The sequence below is a fragment of the Canis aureus genome, chromosome 9 (assembly GCF_053574225.1).
Source record: "Canis aureus isolate CA01 chromosome 9, VMU_Caureus_v.1.0, whole genome shotgun sequence".
Lineage (NCBI taxonomy): Eukaryota > Metazoa > Chordata > Mammalia > Carnivora > Canidae > Canis > Canis aureus.
The window spans coordinates 53,521,951-53,544,392 of record NC_135619.1 but is presented as its reverse complement, the minus strand read 5'-3'; the positions used below and the strand labels follow the sequence as shown (position 1 = coordinate 53,544,392).

The 22,442-nt window shown below is 42.5% G+C and overlaps 2 protein-coding genes across 6 annotated transcripts in view; one reads left to right on the top strand and one right to left on the bottom strand.

Moving 5' to 3' along the window:
- The window catches only part of SAMD15 (sterile alpha motif domain containing 15), a 46,559-nt gene extending 25,982 nt beyond the window's left edge, over positions 1-20,577 (bottom strand). The window contains exons 1-4 of one of the 5 annotated variants that reach the window (XR_013386575.1): positions 18,757-20,577; positions 17,696-17,794; positions 16,027-16,180; positions 5,022-5,761 (exon numbers count right to left, since the gene is read on the bottom strand). Coding sequence is in view for 2 of the 5 variants with exons in the window: in XM_077910143.1 (XP_077766269.1) it covers positions 9,736-9,972; positions 17,696-17,794; positions 18,757-20,373 (1,953 nt within the window). In the remaining 3 variants the exon portion in view is untranslated. Of the gene's footprint in view, positions 1-5,021; positions 5,762-9,544; positions 9,973-16,026; positions 16,205-17,695; positions 17,795-18,756 lie in introns of those variants that run through there. The other 4 variants (XR_013386573.1, XR_013386574.1, XM_077910143.1 and 1 more) reach the window with 4 other exon arrangements.
- Positions 20,578-20,681: 104 nt separating this feature from the next.
- TMED8 (transmembrane p24 trafficking protein family member 8) overlaps positions 20,682-22,442 on the top strand; it is a 29,210-nt gene continuing 27,449 nt past the window's right edge. Inside the window, exon 1 of the mRNA XM_077910155.1 lies at positions 20,682-20,834. Within this exon, the coding sequence (XP_077766281.1) occupies positions 20,750-20,834 (85 nt within the window). The 5' untranslated portion in view covers positions 20,682-20,749. The remainder of the gene's footprint in view (positions 20,835-22,442) is intronic.

Here is a 22,442-nt window from a genome sequence, read left to right as displayed (position 1 = left end):
TTTCCTCTCTGATTTCATCTTGTTTTATTTTTCCTCTCTTCCTCTACGATCTTTTGTGTTATTTCTTCAATTCCACATATGAGTAAGGTCATATGATAATTGTCTTTCCCTGATTGACTTACTTCACTTAGCATAATACCCTCTAGTTCCATCCATGTTGTAGCAAATGGCAAGATTTCATTTTTTTCTGATGGCTGAGTAGTATTCCATTGTATATATATACACCACATCTTCTTTACCATTCATCTGTCAATGGATATCTGAGCGCTTTCCATGGTTTAGCTATTGTGGACATTGCTCTATAAACATTGGGGTAGAGTTGTCACTTCGGATCAGTACATTTGTATCTTTGGGGTGAATATCTAGTAATGCAATTGCTGGGTCGTAGGGTAGCTCTATTTTCAAATTTTTGAGGAACCTCCATAGTGTTTTCCAGAGTGGCTGCACCAGCTTGCATTCCCACCAACAGTATAAGGGGGTTCCCCTTTCTCTGCATTCTCACCCACATTTTCATTTCATGACTCGTTATTTTCAGCCATTTGGACTAGTGTGAGCTGGTATCTCATGGTGTTTTTGATTTGTATTTCCCTGATGCCAAGTGATATTGAGCATTTTTTTCACGTGTCTGTCGGCCATTGTATGGCTTCTTTGGAGAAATGTCTTCTGCCCATTTCTTGATTGAATTATTTGTTCTTTGGGTGTTGAGTTTGATAAGTTCTTTATAGATCTTGGATACTAGCCCTTTATCTGATATGTCATTTGCAAATACCTTTTCCCATTCTGTCATTTATCTTTTGGTTTTGTTGACTATTTCCTTGGCTGTGCAAAAGCTTTCTATCTTGATTAAGTCCCAATAGTTCATTTTTACCTTTGTTTCCCTCGCCTTTGGAGATGTGTCTAGTGAGATGTTGCTGCAGCCAAGGTTGTAGGAGTTGCTGCTTGTGTTCTCCTCTAGGATTTTGATGGATTCATGTCTCACATATAGATCTTTCATCCATTTTTAGTCTATTTTTGTGTGTGGTGTAAGAAGTGGTCCATTTCATTCTTCTGCATGTGGCTGTCCCAACACCGTTTATTGAAGAGACTGTCTTTTTTCCATTGCATATTCTTTCCTGCATTGTTAAAGATTAGTTGACCATGGAATTGAGGCCCACTTCTGGGTTCCCTATTCTGTTCCATTGATCTATGTGTCTATTTTTGTGCCAGTACTGTACTGTCTCTGATTATCGCTTATGCAATAGAACTTGAAGTCCAGAATTGTGATGCCACCAGCTTTGGTTTTCTTTTTCAACATTCTTTTGGCTACTCAGGGTCTTTTCTGGTTCCATACAAATTTTAGGATTATTTATTCCAGTTCTGTGAAAAAAGCTGATGGTATTTTGATAGGGATTGCATTGAATGTATAGATTGTTCTAGGTAGCATAGATATTTTGACAATAATTGTTACTCCAATCCATGAGCATGGAATGTTTTCCCATTTCTTTGTGTCTTCCTCAATTTTTTTCATGAGTGTTCTATGGTTTTCTGAGTTTAGATCCCTTTGCTCTTTGTTAGGTTTATTCCTAGGTATCTTATGGTTTTTGGTACAATTGTAAATGGAATTGACTCCTCAATTTCTCTTTCTTCTCTCTTATTGTTTGTATATAGAAATGCAACTGATTTCTGTGCATTGATTTTATATCTTACCACTTGGCTGAATTGCATGCTGTATGAGTTCTAGCAATTTTGGGGTGGAATCTTTTGGGTTTTCCACATGGAGTATCATGTCATCTGTGAAGAGTGAGAGTTTGATTTCTTCTTTGCCAATTCAGATGCCTTTTATCTCTTTTTGTCATCTGATTGCTGAAGCTAGGACTTTCTAGTACCATGTTGAACAACAGTGGTGATATTAGACATCCCTGCCATGTTCCTGACCTCAAGGGAAAAGCTCTCAGTTTTTCCCCATTGCAAATGATATTTGCTGTGGGTTTTTTGTATATGGCTTTTATGATATTGAGGTATGTTCCCTCTATCCTTAACACTGTGAAGAGTTTTAATCAAGAAAGGATGCTGTAATTTGTCAAATGCTTTTTCTGCATCTATTGAGGATCATATGGTTCTTGTCCTTTCTTTTACTAATGTAGTGTATCACATTGATTTATTTGCAGATATTAAACCACCCTTGCAACCCAAGAAAAAAATCCCACTTGGTCATGGTGAATAGTCCTTCTAATGTACTGTTGGGTCCTATTGGCTAGTATCTTAGAATTTTTGCATCTGTATTCATCACTGATATTGATCTGTAATTCTCCTTTTTTGGTCAGGTCTTTGTCTGGTTTTGGGATCAAGGTAATCCTGGCCTCCTAGAAAGAGTTTGCACATTTTCCTTCCATTTCTATTTTTTGAAGCAATTTCAGAAGAATAGATAGTAATTCTTCTTTAAATGTTTGGTAGAATACCCCTGGGAAGCCATCTGGCCCTGGACTCCTGTTTGTTGGGAGATTTTTGATTATTGCTTCAATTTCCTTTCTGGTTATGGGTCTGTTCAGGTTTTCTATTTATTTCTTCCTGTTTTGGTAATTTATGCATCTCTAAGAATTTATTCCAGTGCCAAATTTGGCATACAGTTGTTCATAATATGTTCTTATAATTTTTTGTAAAACTTCAGTGTTGGTTGTGATTGTTCCTCTTTTGTTCATGATTTTATTTGGGCCCTTTCTCTTTCCTTTTTGATAAGTCTGACCAAGGGTTTGTTATTCTTATTAATTCTTTCAAAGAACCAGCTCCTAGTTTCATTGATCTATTCTACTGTTCTTTTGGTTTCTATTTCATTGATTTCTGCTCTAATCTTTATTAATTCTCTTCTTTTGCTGGGTTTAGGCTTTATTTTACTGTTCTTTCTCCAGCTCCTTTAGGTGTAAGATTATTTTTGTATATTTGAGACCTTTCTTGTTTCTTTTTTTTTTTTTTTAATAATTTTTATTTATTTATGATAGTCACAGAGAGAGAGAGAGACAGGCAGAGACATAGGCAGAGGGAGAAGCAGGTTCCATGCACCGGTAGCCTGATGTGGGATTCGATCCCGGGTCTCCAGGATCGCGGCCTGGGCCAAAGGCAGGCGCCAAACTGCTGCGCCACCCAGGGATCCCCCTTTCTTGTTTCTTGAGAAAGGTTTGTATTGCTATATACTTCCCTCTTAGGACCACTTTTGCTGCATCCCAAGGGTTTTAAACAGTTGTGTTTTCATTTTCATTTGTTTCCATGAATTTTTAAAATTCTTCTTTTTTAAAAATATATATTTTTTGAAATTTATTTGACAGAGAGAGAGCACAAGCAGGGGGAGTGGCAGGTAGAGGGAGAAGGAGAAGCAGATACCCCACTGAGCAGGGAGCCCAATGTGGGGCTTGATCCTGGGATCATGACCTGAGCTGAAGGCAGACACTTAACTGACTGAGCCACTCCTGGACTGAGCTGAAGGCAGACACTTAACTGACTGAGCCCCTAAAATTTCCTTTAATTTCCTGGCTGACCCATTCATTCTTTAGTAGGATGCTCTTTAGCCTCCACATTTGAGTTCTTTCCAAATGTCCTCTTGTGATTGAGTTCCACTTTCAAAGCACTATGGTCTAAAAATGTGCAGGGAGGGCAGCCTCGGTGGCGCAGCTGTTTAGCGCCGCCTGCAGCCGGGGTGCGATCCTGGAGACCCGGGATCGAGTCCCACGTCGGGCTCCCTGCATGGAGCCTGCTTCTCCCTCTGCCTGTGTCTCTGCCTCTCTCTCGCTCTCTCTGAATGAATGAATGAATGAATGAATAAATAAATAAATAAATAAATAAATAAATAAATAAATAAATAAATCTTTAAAAAAATGTGCAGGGAATGATCCCAATCTCTTGATACCAAATTGAGACCTGATATGTGACCCAATATGTGATCTATTCTGGAGAATGTTCTACGTGCACTCGAGAAGAATGTGTATTCTGTTGCTTTAGGTTGGAATTCTCTGAATATATTTGTGAAGTCCATCTGGTCCAGTGTGTCCTTTAAAACCTTTGTTTTCCCTGCTGATCTTCTGCTTAGATGTGATCTGCCCATTGCAGTGAGTGAGGTGTTAAAGTCACCTACTATTATTGTATTATCATTGATGTGTTTCTTTCATTTTTTAATTGATTTATATAATTGGGTATTCCCGTGTTAGGGGCATAAATATTCACAATTGTTAGATTTTCATGTTCGATAGACCCTTCAATTATGATATAGTGTCCTCCCTCATTACAGTCTTTGGTTTAAAATCTAATTTATCTGATATAAGGATTGCTACCCCAGTTTTCTTTTGATGTCCATTAGCATGATAAATGGTTTTCCACCCCCTCACTTTAAATCTGGAGGTGTCTTTGGATCTAAAACAAATCTCTTGGACACAGTGTATCAATGGGACTTGCTTTTTATCCAATCTGATACCCCATGTTTTTTGATTGGGGCATTTAGCCCATTTACATTCTAAGTAACTATTGAAAAATATGGATTTATTGCCATTGTATTGCTTGTAAAGTCACTGTTTCTGTATATTGTCTGTGTTCCTTTCTGGTTTGTTACTTTTGTGCTCTCTCTTTGCTTAAAGGATCCCTTTTAATATTCCATACAGGACTGGTTTAGTGATCACAAATTCTTTGAGTTTCTATTTGTCCCGGAAGATTTTTCTCTCTCCTATTTTGAATGACATCCTAGTTGGATAAAGTATTCTTGGGTGCATATTCTTCTCATTTAGCACCCTGAATATATCATCCCAGTCCTTTCTAGCCAGCCAGGTCTCTGTGGATAGGTCTGCTGCGGGTCTAATGTTTCCACCCTTATAGATTATGGACTGCTGGTGCTGAGCTGCTTTCAGGATTTTCTTTGTCTCTGAGATTTGCAAGTTTCACTATTATATTTTGGGTGTTGACCCATTTTTATTGATTTTGAGAGGGGTCCTCTGTTCCTTCTGGACTAGAATGCCCGTTTCCTTCCCCAGATTAGGGAAATTCTCCACTATATTTTGCTCCAATATACCTTCTCTCCCCTCCCTTCCTCTTCTAGGATCCCAATTGTTCTAATATTGTTTTGCTTCATGGTGTCACTTAACTCTTGACTTTTCCTCTCATGATTCAGTAGTTGTTTATCTTTTTCTTAGCTTCTTTATTCTCCAACATCTGTCTTCTAAATCACTAATTCTCTCTTCTGCCTCATTTATCCTAACGTCTAGAGCCTCCATTTTTTATTGCATGTCATTAATAGCCTTTTTTATTTTGACTTGATTAGATTTTAGTTCTTTTATTTCTCCAGAAAAGGATTCTCTAGTAGCTTCTATTCTTTTTTCAAGCCCAGTTTGTATCTTTATAATCATTATTATGAACTCTAGTTCTTTTTTTTTTTTTTTAAGATTTTATTTATTCATAGAAACACAGAGAGAGAATGAGAGGCAGAGACACAGGCAGAGGGAGAAGCAGGCTCCATGCAGAGAGCCCAACGCGGGACTAGATCCAGGGTCTCCAGTATCACGCCCTGCGCTGCAGGCGGCGCTAAACCGCTGCGCCACCCGGGCTGCCCTGAACTCTAGTTCTGACATCTTACTTATATCCACACTGCTTAGGTCCCTGGCAGTCAGTACTGCTTTCTGTTCTCTTTTTTGAAGTGAGTTTTTCCATCTTGTCATTCTGTCCAGCGAAGAATAGATGAATGAGAGAACAAAATGTCAACAACCACCCCAGAGAAATATACACTAAACAAATCAGAAGAGACCTGAAACTGAAAAAAAGAAAATTAAAGAAAAAAAGAGAATATAATCAGAGAGGTGAACAGAACAGAGCAATACAGTGAATCTTGTGTGTATTTTGGTCTGTTTGTTAGAAAACTAGATCCCAAAATTGTAAAGAAAGAAAAACTTTTATACGTACAAAAATAAAATTAAATACAATGAAAGGATAGGATGTAACTGTAAAAATGAAAATTAAAAATTTTAAAAAGAATTGACAAAATAAGAAATTGGTTGAAAAAGGAAATAGAAAACGATTAAAACTTGACTAAAGAATCATGGGGAAAAGCATGAATCTATATACTATTTTCCCGCAGCGCTGGAGTTCTGCAGTTCTCAATGTTCAGTAGACTTCATCTTGGCTGCCTGTTCTTGCTGATCTTCTGGGAGAGGGGACCGTTGTCCTGATTCTCAGGCATCCTTGCCCCCGGGGAGAATTGCATGACCCTTGCCAGGGTCCAGGCTAAGTAATCTGCTCCAGATTGCTCTAGGTGGCTTTTGCCCCTGGAGGCTTCCCTTGAAGCTTTAGAGGATGACAGTGGAAATGGTGGCCTCCCAATCTCCAGCCCCGGAGCGCAAAGCTGGGCGCCCCACTCCTCAGTGTGCCCTCCAGGAAAAGCGGTCCATCCCTCCTGTCTCCCTGGTCCCCATCTGCACTCCGAGCTCACCCAGCCTGTGACTGAGCATTTCTATCTCGGGCACGCATCCCTGTTTCAGGTCCCCAAATCCTGCAGACTCCTGCGTTGCGCACCCGTGCCGCTCCTCCCGGGAGAGGGTGGGGGTCTCATTGCGGTGCCGCTGCTTGGGGCGGGGGGTCCCTGCCTGACTGCAGCTGCGCAGACTGTGCTGTTCCGGGCCTGTGGCCACCCCGACTTGAGAGCCCCCTCCTGGGCTCACTGATGGCAGCTCGCTTCCTCCCTCTGATGCCTGGGAGCTCTGCCGGTCTTCCTGTGACCCTGGGGATCCTGAGACCGCGGGCGTACCACCTAGGGTTCCACCCCTGCTTTGCCCCCTGAGCACCTTTCGTGGGGTGGGGATGTCCCTCACCCGAGCACACTGCTAAAAGTTCTAATTTTGCGCTCCGCTGCTCTATCACTTTCCGGTAGCGGGCGGAGGGAGGCGCTCCCCCCTGCAGTTTACCTTCCCATATATTAACCTTGGATTCACTTCTCCGCACCTCCTACCTTGCAGAGAGTGGTCGCTTTTCTTTCTTTCTTTCTTTCTTTCTTTCTTTCTTTCTTTCTTTCTTTCTTTCTTTCTTTCTTTCTTTCTTTCTTTCTTTCTTTCTTTCTTCTTTCTTTCTTTCTTCTTTCTTTCTTTCTTCTTTCTTTCTTTTCTTTCTTTCTTTTTTCTTTCTTCTCTTTCTTTTTCTTTCTTTCTTTCTTTCTTTCTTTCTTTCTTTCTTTCTTTCTTTCTCTTTCTTTCTTTCTTTCTTTCTTTCTTTCTTTCCTTCCTTCCTTCCTTCCTTTCTTTCTTTCTTTCTTTCTTTCTTTCTTCTCTTTCTTCTCTTTCTTTCTTCTCTTTCTTTCTCTTCTTTCTTTCTTTTCTTCTTTCTTTCAATTTTATTTATTTATTCATAAGAGACACAGGCAGAGAGAGAAGCAGACTCCATGCAGGGAGCCCGATGTGGGACTCAATCCTGGGAGTCCAGAACCAGGCCCTGGGCGGAAGGCAGGCGCTAAACCGCTGAGCCACCCAGGGATCCCCTCACTTTTCTATTTGTGGAGTTACAGCTGTTCTTTTCTTAGATCTCCAGTGAGTTCACCGGTGTCTAGCTGAATTCCTGGGACCAGATGAAACTAAGGTCTCCTACTCCTCTGACATCTTGGACTATCCCCCCGCCCCCCTCGCCTTTTTAAAGATTTTATTTATTTATTCACGAGAGACACACCGAGAGAGGCAGAGACATAGAGGGAGAAGCAGTCTCCCTGCAAGGAGCCCAGTGTGGTACTGGATCCCAGGACTTCAGGTTCACGCCCTGAGCTGAAGGCAGGCTCCCAACTGCTGAGCCACCAAGGTGTCCTTGGACTACCCCTTAAGGTCAGCTCTTTAAACCACTTAAATCATAAAACCATTTTTATAAGTAGCTGGCATTTATATTAAATGGCTAAAGATAATTTTGTAAAATATAGATCTTATTCCTACACTGCCAAAGCAATTTCCTTTATGTTTTGTAAATACTTTATGTCCTTGATAGAGAGTAGAAAACAACAGAAATGAAGTGACCATCAGGTTGAGGAGGAGGACACTGACTGTGCTCTGTCATTGAACAGAACCATTGTTTGCTAAATGTAAAAGTGTTTTAAACAAAACCATTCACAATACATGTAAATCACCATGGTGTTAGGTTAATCATTTGCATTTTTCTCCTTTGCATAATTGTGAGCCAGGCAAACTCAGTGGTATGGTGTAGAATGGTCTGAGATAAAATTTTATTGGTATGATTTGGGAAAAAAGTAGGTTCATCATCAGATATGAATGCATGATATAAATGCTAATTTGAGGTACTGTTCCTTTTCTTACAAAAAAAAAAAAAAAGAATTGGATTGTTTTGACTATTCATTCAGGTGTAGGGAACTTGACAGAGTATATATCATTGCCCTTCTGGATTATGGTAGTCCTTTAGTGGCTTTTAGGATTAAGTGAGGCCAGAAAGAGAAAGAACAGTTAAGTCTATAAAACTAGGGCGGAACTGGAGTCATTCAAGTAAGAAGTATTTTGTCGTTTCTTTTGAGCAGTCTAGTCATGGACTGGAGTCTAACCTGAATTAATTGTTTCCTTTTTCTTTTTCTCTCATAAACTCAACCCCAAGATTAAGAGTCTCATTCTCTACAGACTGAGCTGGCTGGGTTCCCCTTGAATTTCATTTTATAAAGATCTGGAAGGTACCACATAAAAGAGTCTTGTTAACAAACCCCAGTCCCTATTCCACATTCAATGGTACTTCTATAAACCACGTTGTAAGGATAAATTTTTTAAAATACTAAAAATTTGGGGCAGCCCTGGTGGCTCAGTGGTTTAGCACCGCCTACAGCTCAGGGCGTGATCCTGGAGACCCAGGATCGAGTCCCATGTCAGGCTCCCTGCATGGAGCCTGCTTCTCCCTCTGCCTGTGTCTCTGCCTCTCTCTCTCCTCTCTGTGTATTCTCATGAATAAATAAATAAAATCTTAAAAAAAATACTAAAATTTTTTTCTCTGATGCAAAAAAGGAAGAACTCCTTTCCTCCCCTTTCTTAAAGCATTTCCTTTAGAAAACTTGTAATTTAAATCTTTTTTCTGTTTTTGAGATGTATATAAATCCTCTAACAAGTTGAATAAGTCACCTGCCAGTTTTACATTTTGGGGCTCTTTGGAGCCATGTCTTTGAAATGGGAGTATTGAGGAGGAGGGCACCCTATCTCCCTGGCTTAAATGCCTGGCTCTACAAAGTAGCTTCCTGTTTGTCATAAAGATATGAGAAGTTTTATTTTTCCTTTGGATACAGACAGTTAACATGTAAGTAATGGATTGTATCTTCCTGGCTATCTAAAAGGGCGAGATTTCCTTAACTTTATAGTCTTCTTTAGCAGCTAGCCTGTGATGTACATCACTATGTGATTTAATGCTGATCCAATAATACAACTGTTTCTTTTTCTGCATTTGTGGAGAACATTATTTGGGTTGGCAGGAGATTTTACTTTTAATTCCATTTCTGTAACATGTTCCTACTACTAGATGCATTATTAGCATTTATCAGGGATTCTTACCATTACCCAGAAAGAGATATATTGCTATCTTTGTTTAAACACCATGGTAAATTGAAACACAAATCAAGGGAAGGTGCTGAGAAGTGGTGATAGAACTAGAAGTGGAGTTAGCAGTTCTAACTCTGATCCTAAATGAAGAAGAGAAGAGATCCCAAGAGGCCACACTTCTTACCCTGAGTAGTTTAGTTTAATCTTTCAAGGTAAGTGAAATGGCTTTTCCCTATGGTTCAGTGTAATACAATTCTTCATTTGATTCAGGGGTAGTTATTTTTGGAGCATAATCCTGTAATCCTGCTGCTTGCACAAATTCAGAGAACGTCAAGGAATCAGATTTTACCCCAGTATGACCTTTTTGCTCTAAAAATAAGCCAATATTGTCCCTGTAGGGCAGGGTGATGGAGCGTCTGAACAATGGCTCTTCAATTCCCAGGAGTGCCCGCGTATGCCGAGAAATTACCTACAAAACAAGAATAATTTTTTAAATGAAAATATAACTAAATCAAAGTTATTTACTTATTTTCCTAGGTCTCTTGAATGTTAACCTCTCATTTCTGTGGGAAAATAAAACCATGAAATAATACATGGGAAGGCTTAGTAGCCAGGTTATTTTTTTTTTTTTTTTAAAGATTTTATTTATTTATTAGAATACACGAGAGAAGAGAGAGAGAGGCAGAGACACAGGCAGAGGGAGAAGCAGGCTCCATGCAGGGAGCCCGACATGGGACTCGATCCCCAGTCTCCAGGATCACGCCCTGGGCTGAAGGCGGCGCTAAACTGCTGAGCCACCAGGGCTGCCCTTAGTAGCCAGGTTCTTACCAAAATATAATTCTTAAGAGAAACATTGAGTGATTTACTATCTTTTTGTAAGTTCCATTTAAAGATGCTTCTAGGCCTTTGCATCAGCTTGCCATAGATGGGTTCATTTCCTTCTTTTGGCTGAGCAATCTGATCAACCATATGAGCAGATAATACATTCAGAGTAAGAGCCATGACTATCTCTGGGAAGGTTAATAAATAACTTGTCTAAAAAACAAACAAACAAACAAACAAAAAAACTTGTCTAAAAGGGACTCAGTTAATTTGCAATTAAAAAAAATCATAACTCAAATAGTTATTCAATTTGTTTGACTAAAAACAAATCTCAAACACTAAAAAGCAGATATTAAAAGTCCAGCTGTTTTGCAGGGGGAGAAAAGTTCCAGCTGTTTTATTAGTACCTATACTTATATATTCTTTTTTTTTTTTTAATTTTTATTTATGATAGTCACAGAGAGAGAGAGAGAGAGTGAGAGAGGCAGAGACACACACAGCCAGAGGGAGAAGCAAGCTCCATGCACCAGGAGCCCAACGTGGGATTCGATCCCGGGTCTCCAGGATCGCGCCCTGGGCCAAAGGCGGGCGCCAAACCGCTGCGCCACCCAGGGATCCCTACTTATATATTCTTTACAATATCCTTTGCCACAATTTTCAATGTTTCTAAAACATATTTTGTATTCATTGAGCACCCTGCCACTTGATAGCCTAAATTAAACTGTCACTGCATTTTCAAATTCTAGCTTTGATCATAGGTCTGCTATAACACTGCTACCTAAATTCATATTATGCATCAGGATGAAAATGTAGTCCATGAAATTGCTTCTAGAACACAGCCAAAGAGGTGGGTGGATTTTTTTCTTTTTTCTTTGTTTTTAAGTTTAGTTTAAAACTATTAGACATAAAAAAAAAAAAAAAAAAAAAAACCTACTAGACCTAGTTACAAGGCTGTAAAATGCATTCAGGCTACAATTATTAGCCTGATGCAAAACTGTCCACTAGTAATGCATTTTAGATAGACAAGATACAGGGCACCTGGGTGGTTTAGTCAGTTTAAATATCCTATTCTTGGTGTTGGCTCAGGTCATGATCTTGGGTGAGATCAAGCTCTGGGTCAGGCTCCGTGCTGATTGTGGAGCCTGCTTAAGATTTGAGATCTCTCTTCTTTCTGCCCTCTCCCTGCTCCTGCACACATGCTCTGTGTCTAAAAAGAAAAATTACTTTAAAAAATAGATAGACCAGATACCTTTCTTATTAAATCTTACTTGAATTGGTTTTGTTTAGATTCTAGAGATGGTTTGTGTGTAAGAGAGTCTACACAGTTGCCTTGTATTCCAAGTGGGAATAAAATTGAAGTCTGTAGCAAATGAGGTTTCTAAAAGTTTAGATCCAAATTACTACAGATGCCTCTTAAGAATTCTTGTTTGTAAAAAAGAAAAAAAAGAATTCTTGTTTGTAATTGATGCTGGTACATTGAGCACCTTCTTTGGTCAGCACCTCACCCCAAATGTCCCTTACCAGAGCAGGATATTTCACAAATTCCCTGAGGTAAACAGGAGAGACTCTGTAGTCAAACAAATTTATTCACTATTAACCAAAAGAGCTATGTGCCTACTGTAGGCTGAGAAAGTCCAGTACTGTTTAACATTCAAATGCAGAAATTAAAAGTGTTACATAGGGATCCCTGGGTGGCGCAGCGGTTTGGCGCCTGCCCTAGGCCCAGGGCGTGATCCTGGAGACCCGGGATTGAATCCCACATCAGGCTCCCATTGCATGGAGCCTGCTTCTCCCTCTGCCTGTGTCTCTGCCTCTCTCTCTCTCTGTGAGACTATCATAAATAAATAAAAATTTAAAAAAAATAACATATAAAAAAAATAAAAGTGTTACATAGCTACTGGTTACATGTGGAATAATGAAATATAATCTAACCATCTCTCTTTTGCAAAGGATCAAGAGGGCTATAAATTAATGGGCTATAAGTTCTTTCTTTAGTTCTTATGAATAACAAGCAACAGATTATACTTTTTTTTTAAAGATTTTTATTTACTTATTCATAGAGACACAGAGAGAGAGAGAGAGGCAGAGACATACGCAGAGGGAGAAGCAGGCTCCATGCAGGGAGCCCGACGCGGGACTTGATCCCGGGCCTCCAGTATCACACCCCAGGCTGGCAGGTAGCGCTAAACCACTGTGCCACAGGGACTGCCCAACAGATTGTACTTTTGCTTAAGACTTGAAGCAACTTGTAACTTAACTGAATTAGTAAGGACAATTAAATATAGGTATTCATGAAGATTACTAGGGTTTTCTAAGGATTCTTAATTTTACATTCTAGGATGGTGGCCCATGTTCAATGCTTGACATCACTGCAGAGCACAAAATTCACATAGTCTCAAGCAGATATTTTAATGCCTATAGTTTTCCAGAGGATTCTATTATTACTATATCATCATTGTATGCCATGTTGATTATGGTTTTCAAAGGCTGCTATTCTTTTTTTTGAGTGGGGCTTGAACTCATGACCCTGAGATCAAGACCTGAGCTGAGATCAAGAGTTGGATGCTTAACTGAGTGAGCCACTCAAGTGTCCCCAAAGGCTGCTATTCTTTTATTTGTAAGCTACTGATGGTTTTGCTTCATCATTACCAATTTGGTAATGCTGTCTGGTTACCTTATAGTATGTAACTATGCACATTTGCATAATTGGGGCCTATAATTTATTTATTTTTAAATATTTTATTTATTTATTCATGAGAGACACAGAGAGAGAGAGAGAGAAAGAAAGGCAGAGGCACAGGCAGAGGGAGAAGCAGCCTCCATGCAGGGAGCCCAATGTGGGACTCCATCCCAGGTCTCCAGGATCACACCCTGGGCTGAAGGTGGCACTAAACCACTGAGCCACCCGGGTGGCCCTGGAGCCTATAATTTAATTAAACCTAAAGACATCATTGTTATGGTTCAAATATGAATCATCTACACCACCATTATTAAAGCAGATATATAGACTCCTTAAAATTTGCATGTTGATTCATATAACAATGTGGATTAATCTTAAACTTCATTTTGCTAAGGGGAGGAAGCCAGACTCAAAGGCTACATATTATTTGATTCCATTTATGTGACATTTTGGAGGAAGCAAAACTATAGGCACAAAAAACAAGATTAGTGGTTTCCAGAGAATGATAGGCTGACCACCAAGGAGACACAAGGGGAATTTTAGGGTGATGGAATTATTCTGTATGGTTTTATATGGTGGATACATGATCCTGTGCATTTGTCAAAATCCACAGAACTATCCACTGCAAAGAAACTGTCACATATTGGAGGACACCAAGGAAACAATGACAGCCAAAGGCAAAGTGGTACCTCTGATTGGATTCTGGAACCAAAAAAGGACATCAGTGGAAAAACTAAAGACATCTGAATAAATCTGAATAAAGTCTGTAGTTTGCTTAATAGTATTATACTATTAATTATTATTATTTTTTAGAGTAAGAGAAAGAGATGGAGGGTGGAGAGAGAGAGAGAATCTTAAGCAGACTCCATGCAGAACCTGTCATGGCACTCCGAGCTCACAACCCTGAGATCATGATCCAAGCCAAAGTCAAGAAGCAGATGCTTAACTGACTGAGCCACCCAGGTACCCCAATGTATTTGCTTTGATAAATGTCTCCTGGTTACATAAGATGTTTACATTAGGAGTTGCTGGCTTAAGAGTATGTAAGAGCTTTGTACTATCTTTGCAACTTTTCTGTAAAACTAAAATTATTTGAAAATTGAAAGTTGAAAAAAGAAAAATATTTTTGTCTAGTGATCATTTGCTCACATATTATGAGTCTGTGCTATTGAAATAGTTTGCATCAAGGCAAGTGTAATAAAATTGCTGGGGTTTAAAGCTTGTGAGGCTATATTGTGTAATATAAAATCAAGCATACAAAAGAAACAAGCTGATCACCTATATTCTTCTCCAAATATTTATCACAGAGTTCTTTTGTTCACTTGATGGAATTAACAGTTAAAAATATTTTGAAAGTTATTTTCCTTTTTTTTTGTAGATATTTTGTAGCTAGTAGATAGAAATGCAGGTTTCTTTGTGTTTTTTTGTTTGTTTTTTAAGATTTTGCTTATTTATTTGAGATAGAGTGTGAGAGAGAACATGAGCAGTGGGGATGGGCAGAAGGAGAGGGAGAGGGAGAATCAGGCTCCTCGCTGAGCAGGGAGCATGATGCGAGGCTCAATCCCAGGACCCCAAGATCATGACCTGAGTCAAAGGCAATGGCTTAACTGACTGAGCCACCCAGGTGCCCCTGAGAATTACTTTCTAAGAGACAAACCTGAAGTAGGTGTAATGCTATCTTGTCTAGCTGTCCCCAGAATAAATAAGATTGACTTCCTCTCCTTTTTTACTAAGCTAATGCATCACTACAAACTGGAATGACAAGATAGTGGCTTTAAGAGCTCCTTTGCCCAGATTCAAAGAATTAGTGTTTCCTTCCTTCTGTACTCCCCCCATCAGTCTCACCCACACAGTTCACTCTCCTCTAGTCTTCTCAGTATGTTGGAGGAAGGGCAAAGGGAACAGTAAGTTCTTTCTGCAGGGTAAGCATGAATAATTGTAAAATTAAAGAAGTAAAAGGAGGTTGAAGAGAGCAGAAACGGGCCATACGTTAACTGCAAGGCTTGTAAATGGGAGGACAGTTTAAATGTGGTTCAGTTTCTTAGCAGCAGGCCCAGACTTCTGTACTCTCAGGTTATCTGCTCTTTCCCCAGTCCTGCCACTCTGCCAAAGCCTATGAATGATGATGCAGGAAGGGTTTTTTGGTGTTTTGTCTTGTTTTTAAGATTTATTTATCTGAGAGAAGAGAGAGCAAGTGAGGGGAGGGGCGAAGGGAGAGAATCTTCAATCAGACTCCCTGCTGAGCATGGAGCCTGACTCAGGGCTTGATCTCACCACCCAAGAGATCATGACCTGATCTGAAACCAAGAGTCAGAAACTTAGCTGACTGAGCCACCCATGTGCCCCAGATGATGCAGGAGAGTTAGCATGAAAAAAGAGTGCCATGCTGTGTAAATGTTGTTAGGGGATACACTGTGGATATACTAGGTGCTCTAATTATAATGGTGGGATTAAAAATGCTTATATATCAGTAAGAAAGGTAACTATAGCATACTCCAGTTGGAGGATGTGATAAAAAAGACGTGACTGCCGATTGACCTGTGAGCTGGACTAGGGCGCTCAGAGGTTCCTCACCCCCTCTCCCGTCCTTGGAATGTGGGTTCCACTTGCCTTTCCTGCTCCCAGAGGCTGCTCTAAGGAACATGGCCTTGAGAGGGTGATGTGATATTGAAAACCCTTGCACAGTATATGTTACTGAACCCAGTTAGGGTCTTTTTATCAACTTTTGAGATTTGGAGGCAGGCATGGACATCCATTTGTCTTGCTGCCACCCAAGACAAACCTCATATGTAAGTTCCCTTTGTTACTATTAAAACTGCCACCTCCCAACCTGGGGTGGCTTGCCTCTTTCTCTGGTCTCTTCCTGCCTTCTGAGTACAGGGGCCAGATTCAGATCATATCAGGAAAGCTCCCGAGAGGGTTGAGAACCGATATTAAGCTTACGTATAAACTCTAAAAAGTTACTTCTGTCATAGTGTATAATTAGCTTTTTCGTGTGGATCTAAGTGTCAAGCAAGATACCTTTAGGGATGCCTGGGTGGCTCAGCAGTTGAATGCCTCCCTTCAGCCCAGGGCGTGATCATGGAGTCTTGGGATCCAGTTCCACTTCGGGCTCCCTGCAAGGAGACTGCTTCTCCCTCTGCCTGTGTCTCTGCCTCTTTCTCTCTCTCTGTGTCTCTCATGAATAAATAAATAAAATCTTAAAAAAAAATAAGATACCTTTAAATGTCTTGATCTTTATTACTCTGTGACTTCAAGGAGAGGCCACATTTGTCTGGTGACTTTGATAAGTATTCTAAAGTTTGCTTATTCAAAGTTCTGGGGGTATAAGGATAGTCCACTGGATTAATTATTTACTTTTGAAGATTTCAAAGATTTTTAAGAACTCTTATTTCTTGCAAAGGCCAGTAAAAGCATAATTAGAATTTTTCTTATTGCATTGTTGATACTGTATTTTAAGAATCAGAATGTCAAAGAAGCAAAATGAATTGACAGACTCTGAAAAATGTTTTCTCATAAGAAGCTAAAATTCTGGTACTTAAACATTTCAGGAGCTTGTATTACAAGTTACTATTTTGCTAATTCTGTTCTTTATTTTTATTTAGAAATCCAATACACTATAAACATAAGTAGGAATTAGAGCTCATAAACACTCATAAAAAAAAATCTCATCTGATTCCAAAGACTATTCGAGTTTGAGAACTACTGGGGCAGGGCTTACGGGCAAGCGTGTAGTGAATGAACACTGATACGTTGGAGTGGGGGGTATTAAAGGCAAAGTTATAAATGTGATTATGTGTGAAGTTTTATCAATTATGAAACACTATTAAGTAGAAGGTAGTGTTATGCAAAGATGCATAATCACAGACTGCTAGCGCTGGAAACATCGTAGAAAATTGAGGTCCAGCGTGACTTGTTTCAGTTAGGTAGCAAAGTAGCCAAATGCGTATGGTGTTGTAAAAGTGCCAAATGGGTACATATACAATGTGTGAGAGCTTGCGGGGAGAGGTTACTGGGGTTGGGGAGATCAGGAAAGACTTCATGGGGAGACAAGAACTGAACTGGGTCCAGACGGATGATTAAGGTTCATATTAGTCATACAGTGGGGAGGGGGACTGAGCCCAGATGTAGAGGGGGGAATGCACAAGACAGGAGTTGAAGGGTGTGAGTCAGACCCATGAAGCTGAGCAGGAGACTCCTGTAGAGAGGTAGAGGAAATAGTGGCTGGAGAAAACCTGTGGAGTGCCTTGAGCCCTAAGCTAAGGAACTGCATCCATAGGGGATCCAAAGGTTTCTGAGTGGTCTATGAAAAGTTGGAGGGTGAGAATCTAATAGTAGGGCCGTTGAATCCAAAGGGCCTATGGACAGAGGCTAAAAGCAGGAGGCTACTGGAATGTTCTAGGAATGAGGCAAAAGAGGTCTGAACAATTGGGAATGGAAAAAAGCAGATGTTAAATGCAGGACTGACAGTTCTTGGGATTTTTGTGGGGCTCAAAGGGGAGAGGAAGGAAGAAACCATTGTGTGGGGGGGAGGTGTGGAGGTGTGTGTGTGTGTGTGGGGCACTGGGATTATGATCACACCACTGACAGAAATAGGAGGCTGGGTTGGAAGAAAAAGGAGATTGGTCTGAGACAGAAGGTGGCACTGTTACAGCGCTCTCTCTATAGGAAAACATGAAACACAACTTACCTTCATGTCCTCAAAATCTGTTATCCCCATCTGAGGGAGGTTTGAGCAGTTTACATGAATGAGCTTTCGGCCACAGACGAAGTTTGTAGTAAAACACTCCTGTTAGTACAGGAACATCACTCAAATGATGTATGGCAAATAGCAGGAAGAAAACAGAGGGAAGAAGGAAGGAGCGAGTGAGGGAGGGAAGGAGAAGAAAGGATTGGAGGAAGAGAAGGAAGGGGGGGGGAGAGATAAATCAAGAAAAAGCTATAATTTAATTTTAAATTAAATTCAAATTTAAAAGAATCTTAACAATCCCACATATTTTCTGTCTAAACTGTCCATTAAATTTCATACTCCTCCTTAATATTTTTTGGCATGATACAACCAGTGCTTCTTTCATGCCTCAATTACATTTTTAAGTACTGGGGTACAAAAGATTTCAGGTCTTGTGTTGTAGCCTAAGAACATAGTTGGCATCAATGAAATGAGGACTCACCCTATCTTTTTTGTTTGTTCTCCCATTTTAAAAAAATTTTGTTATATATATTTTTTTATTGACGTACCATTGACATTCACTCTATTTAGTAAAACTACTTTTGGTGAATTGGCTATTTAAATAGTACTGTTAGGTGCTCATGATACACATGACAGATTTGGCGCAGTCACTTAAGATTAATAGCACAAGTTAAGGGAGCTGCTGCTAAAACAACTTGACAAAGTACCAAAAAGTCTACATTGGACAAAATCTGTTTAAAAAAGTTTTCTGTAAAAAAAAAAAAAAAAAAAAAAAAGTTTTCTGTGAAAAAGGGCCTATATGAATTTCTTAGTCTTTATTCAAGAATTGCAGAGAAGTATACTCATTGTGGTAAGTAGGGGAAACAAATGTGGCCCTCCCTTCCTCTATCAAAATACATCAGAGGAAAGGACACATTTTAATCCAAGTTACCTCTACCATAGTCCAGAACTTTTCTATGCCTCTTCTAGTGAAGAAGAGGCAAGAGCTCAGGTAAGGGTAAGAGGAATAAGAGACAGAAGGATGACAGCATGTGATTTTTTAAAATGCTATTTTTGTATACCTTGTATTGAGGGAAGCCTAGCTCACTAATCCACTCTGCAACTTTCTCTGGGCTCCATTTAAGATAGTCAAATTGTGGCTGCATGCTTTCTTTTGGCTGGGTTTCTTGATCTTTGTGTAGCTGTTTCTCCAAGTCTATAACTTTTTCACTAAAAGAATCTCTTAAATCGCTCTGAGAGTCTGTGAGGTAAGAGTATAACTCACTACCGGTATCAGTAAGCTCAAACAGTTCGCTAAAACCTTTAGAAAGCTCATAATCTGTATTTGTTGAGCCTGCTTCACTTATTGTGAGCGACCCGAACATAGTTTCTCTTCTAGCTTTCCTGATTTCGCTTACTGAGAACTTTCTTGTTTGATAGTCAGAGTGTTCTGACAAGGGCTCATCCTTGTCTACAGAATGGTTAAATCTGACTGGTTTTGGCATATCTTCCTTGGAAACTTCTGTACATGACTCTATTCTTAGCGGTAGTTTTGGTTTATCTGGTAACTCTAAATCTTTCTCTGCTTGTGTCTTCTTTTGAGTCTCTGGTTTGGTCTTCTGTGGTGGCATTTGATCTGTTTCCTCACTTGATTTTCTTGGTTCTATCTTTGGAAACTTTGGCTCTAGACCTTTCTCCTCTGTTGACTCTCCTACAGTCTCCTCTGATTTGGACATCTGTGGTGGTGCTAGTCCCGTCTCCTCCGTTGATTTTCTTTGCTTATCTTTTTGCTCTGATGGTTTAGTTTCCTCTAGTGGTTCTAAAACTTTCTCCACAGTTGATTCTTTCAGTGTCTCCACCTGAACTTCTGGTTTGGTCTTTCCTGATGGCCCTAGACCTATTTCCTCAATTGATTTTCTTGATTTTTCTTCAAGAAATTCTGATTTGGTCTCTTCAAGAGGCTCTGTCCTTTTCTCCTCAGGCGACTTTCTTTGGGCTTCCTTTGGACTCTTCAGTGTGGTCATCTCTGGCGGCTGTAGATCTGCCTCTTCAATCAATTTTCTTGGTTTCTCGCTTGGAAATTCAGGTTTGGTTGGCTCCGGAGGTTCTAGACCTGTTTCTTCATATTGCTCTGTAAGTGAATCCTCCAGAACTTCTGGTTCGGTCTCTTCTAGTAGCTCTAATCTTGTCTCACTGATTGAGGCCCCTGGAACTTCAGACTCGGTCTCCTCTGGTAGCTGCGGATCCGTTTCCTTAGCTGACTTTTTGAGCACATCCTCTGCAACATCTAGTTTGGCGTCCTTCCGTGGCTCTAAATCTGGCTCCTCATCATCCGTAAGAGCCTCCAAATCCTTGAAAAGCTCTCCTACGATCTCTCTGACCGTCTCTGACTCTGCCTCCTGGGGACTCTCTAGATCAGTCTCGCTAGGAAAGCCTCCCTCCGACTCTTTGGGCGTCTCCCCGTTGGACGAGCCGGCTGGTTTTAGGGGTAGGTGTGCGTTCTCTGGCGCCCCCACTTTGAGGTCCTCTTCCTCCACCTGTGGCTGGGGTTCCCGGTCAGTCTCTACAGGCAGCTCGGGGCCTCCCTGTGCCGTGGCGTCGGCTTCGGCATCTTGAGCCATTGCCAGAGGAGCAGGCCGTTCCCGTGCCCGGTTCTCCAGGTCTCCTTCCAACGAGCCCGACTCCGGGACTTGAGCCATGACGCACGTTAGCCGACGCGCCCAGGCCTCCTAGCAACCCCAGCTTCCGATAGCGTCTCTATGGATACCGTGATTTCCGGCCGAGCGTTCCTGAATCTTCCCTCAGGTTTTGTTTGTTCTGTCAAACCCTAAAACCCTGCGACCGAAAGCCCGCAGTCGCCCTCCCCGCGGCCGCGCCGCCAGCCTCCGCTGCCCGAAGCCCCGCGGCCGCTCGGGGGCCGGCGCGCTGCCTCTTCCGGCCCGCGGGCCACGCTCGGCTCCTCCCGCCGCCGCCGCCGCCGCCGCCGCCGCCGCCGCCGCCGCGCTCGCTCGGCCTTCGGCTGTTTCCGGAGTCACCCGCGGCCGGCGGCGGAGGCGCTCCCCGGGCGGGCTGCAGATGTCGGAGCGGCAGGCGGCCGGGGCACCGGCGGGCCGCGGCGGGGACGGCCCGGGAGTGGAGGGGAGCCAGGCGGCCGCCTCAGGTACGCAAGCCGGGGGCGGCGGGTGGGTCCGCCCGGCCTCGGGGCCCCGCCGGTCGCGCGAGGCTCGGCCGCGCCCTGGCCCGCTCCGCCCGCGCCCCTCAGCGGAGCCGACCCGCCGCGCCCGGGCCTCCCCTTCGCGCGCGGAGCCCCCCGCCGTCGCTCCCCCGGGCCGCGCCCTGCGCCCCGCGCCCCGCCGCCCCCGCCCCCGCCCGGCCCGGGACTGCGCTCGGGCTGGCCGGCCGCTCCAGTTTCGAAATGCCGGTGGTTCCTGCCCCGCTTCCTTTCTCGGATCGGCCCGGATGGCGCTGACCCGGCTGCTCTGCTCGCGCGCGGGCGGCTCCCCGGCCCTGGGTCGGCCCAGCCTGGCCCCTCGCTTGGCCCCGCGCCCCGGCGCCCCCGGCGCCCCCCGCACGCAGGCCCCGCGCCTCGGGCGCTCGGGGCGCGGCGGTCGAGAGGCGGAGCGGGCGCGGCGCGGCGCGGCCCGAGCCGACCGCACCGAGGGGCTGAGGTAGGGGCGTGGGCGACCTCCCTGCTCGGCCGGCGCCCCGCTGCCTTCTGGGTCCGCCGCCCCCGCGAGTTCCTGCCCCCGGGTGACCTCAGCGTCCGGAGGCGACGGGGGCCCCCTTCGGCTCCCCACACAGGGAGGGTCAGAGGGCAGGGGGGCAGCTGGCCTCACTGAGTGGCAGGTACAAATTGAGTTTTCGAGTCTGGAATGAAAACAGACACCGTCACCTGTAGTGGTGGACTCGGAATCTTCAGCGTCCTGATGGGGTGACCTTGGGCAAGTCACTCCTCCCTGTTTCAGTTTCCTTTCCCACATATAAAACGTGGGAACTCCTAGTACCCGCCTGGTGAGATTGCCGGGCGATGACATGAGCCCCCTCAGGGTGAGGCACCGGTGCCTAGCCCCGGGTGCACCCTATAACGGGCTGTTCATCATTGTAGGATCTGGTTTTGCACACGTCAACTCCGTGCGCGTCGGAGGTGTCCCTGGATGTGTGTCTTCCTGCACGGTGATTTTTCTCATCTTTTTGCTTCTATCCCGAATACCCCCCCCCCCCCCATCCTCTAATGCTACTTCAGTCAGACACACACGCATCTTTGAATCACCCAGTTTTGGCCCATGACTTTGTCCTCTTGCTTTGAAACATCTTAACAGTTTTTGCCTTTTTTTTTTTCTTTGTACAAACTTTTATGCTTTGTGGTATATTCAGAATTGATGGCATGTATTTAACATTACAGCAATAGAAATGTCGAGCATGATTTCTAAAAGACTCAGCAAGTGAGCATTCAAGAGTCTCAAACATCTGTCCCTTGTATGTCTCAATATTTATGAGTTGAGGGTTGTTTTTCTTTCTTTCTTTCCTTCTTTTTTTTTCTTTTTCACTTCCCCTTTAGCTCCTTGGGTGCTTTTGGCAATCAAACTCAAAACACTTTAAATAGAAAAGGCTTAAGAATAATCGAATACCTTAGATGATGGTGGTGGGTTTGTCTCTGAGTGTCTTCCTCTCCCCCATCCCTTTTAATTGGGTCCTCCATTTTTTTCCCCTCAGGACCATGCTAGAAATGCTTCTGGTTACTTTCTTCCTCTTGCCCTTAGCAGGGTGA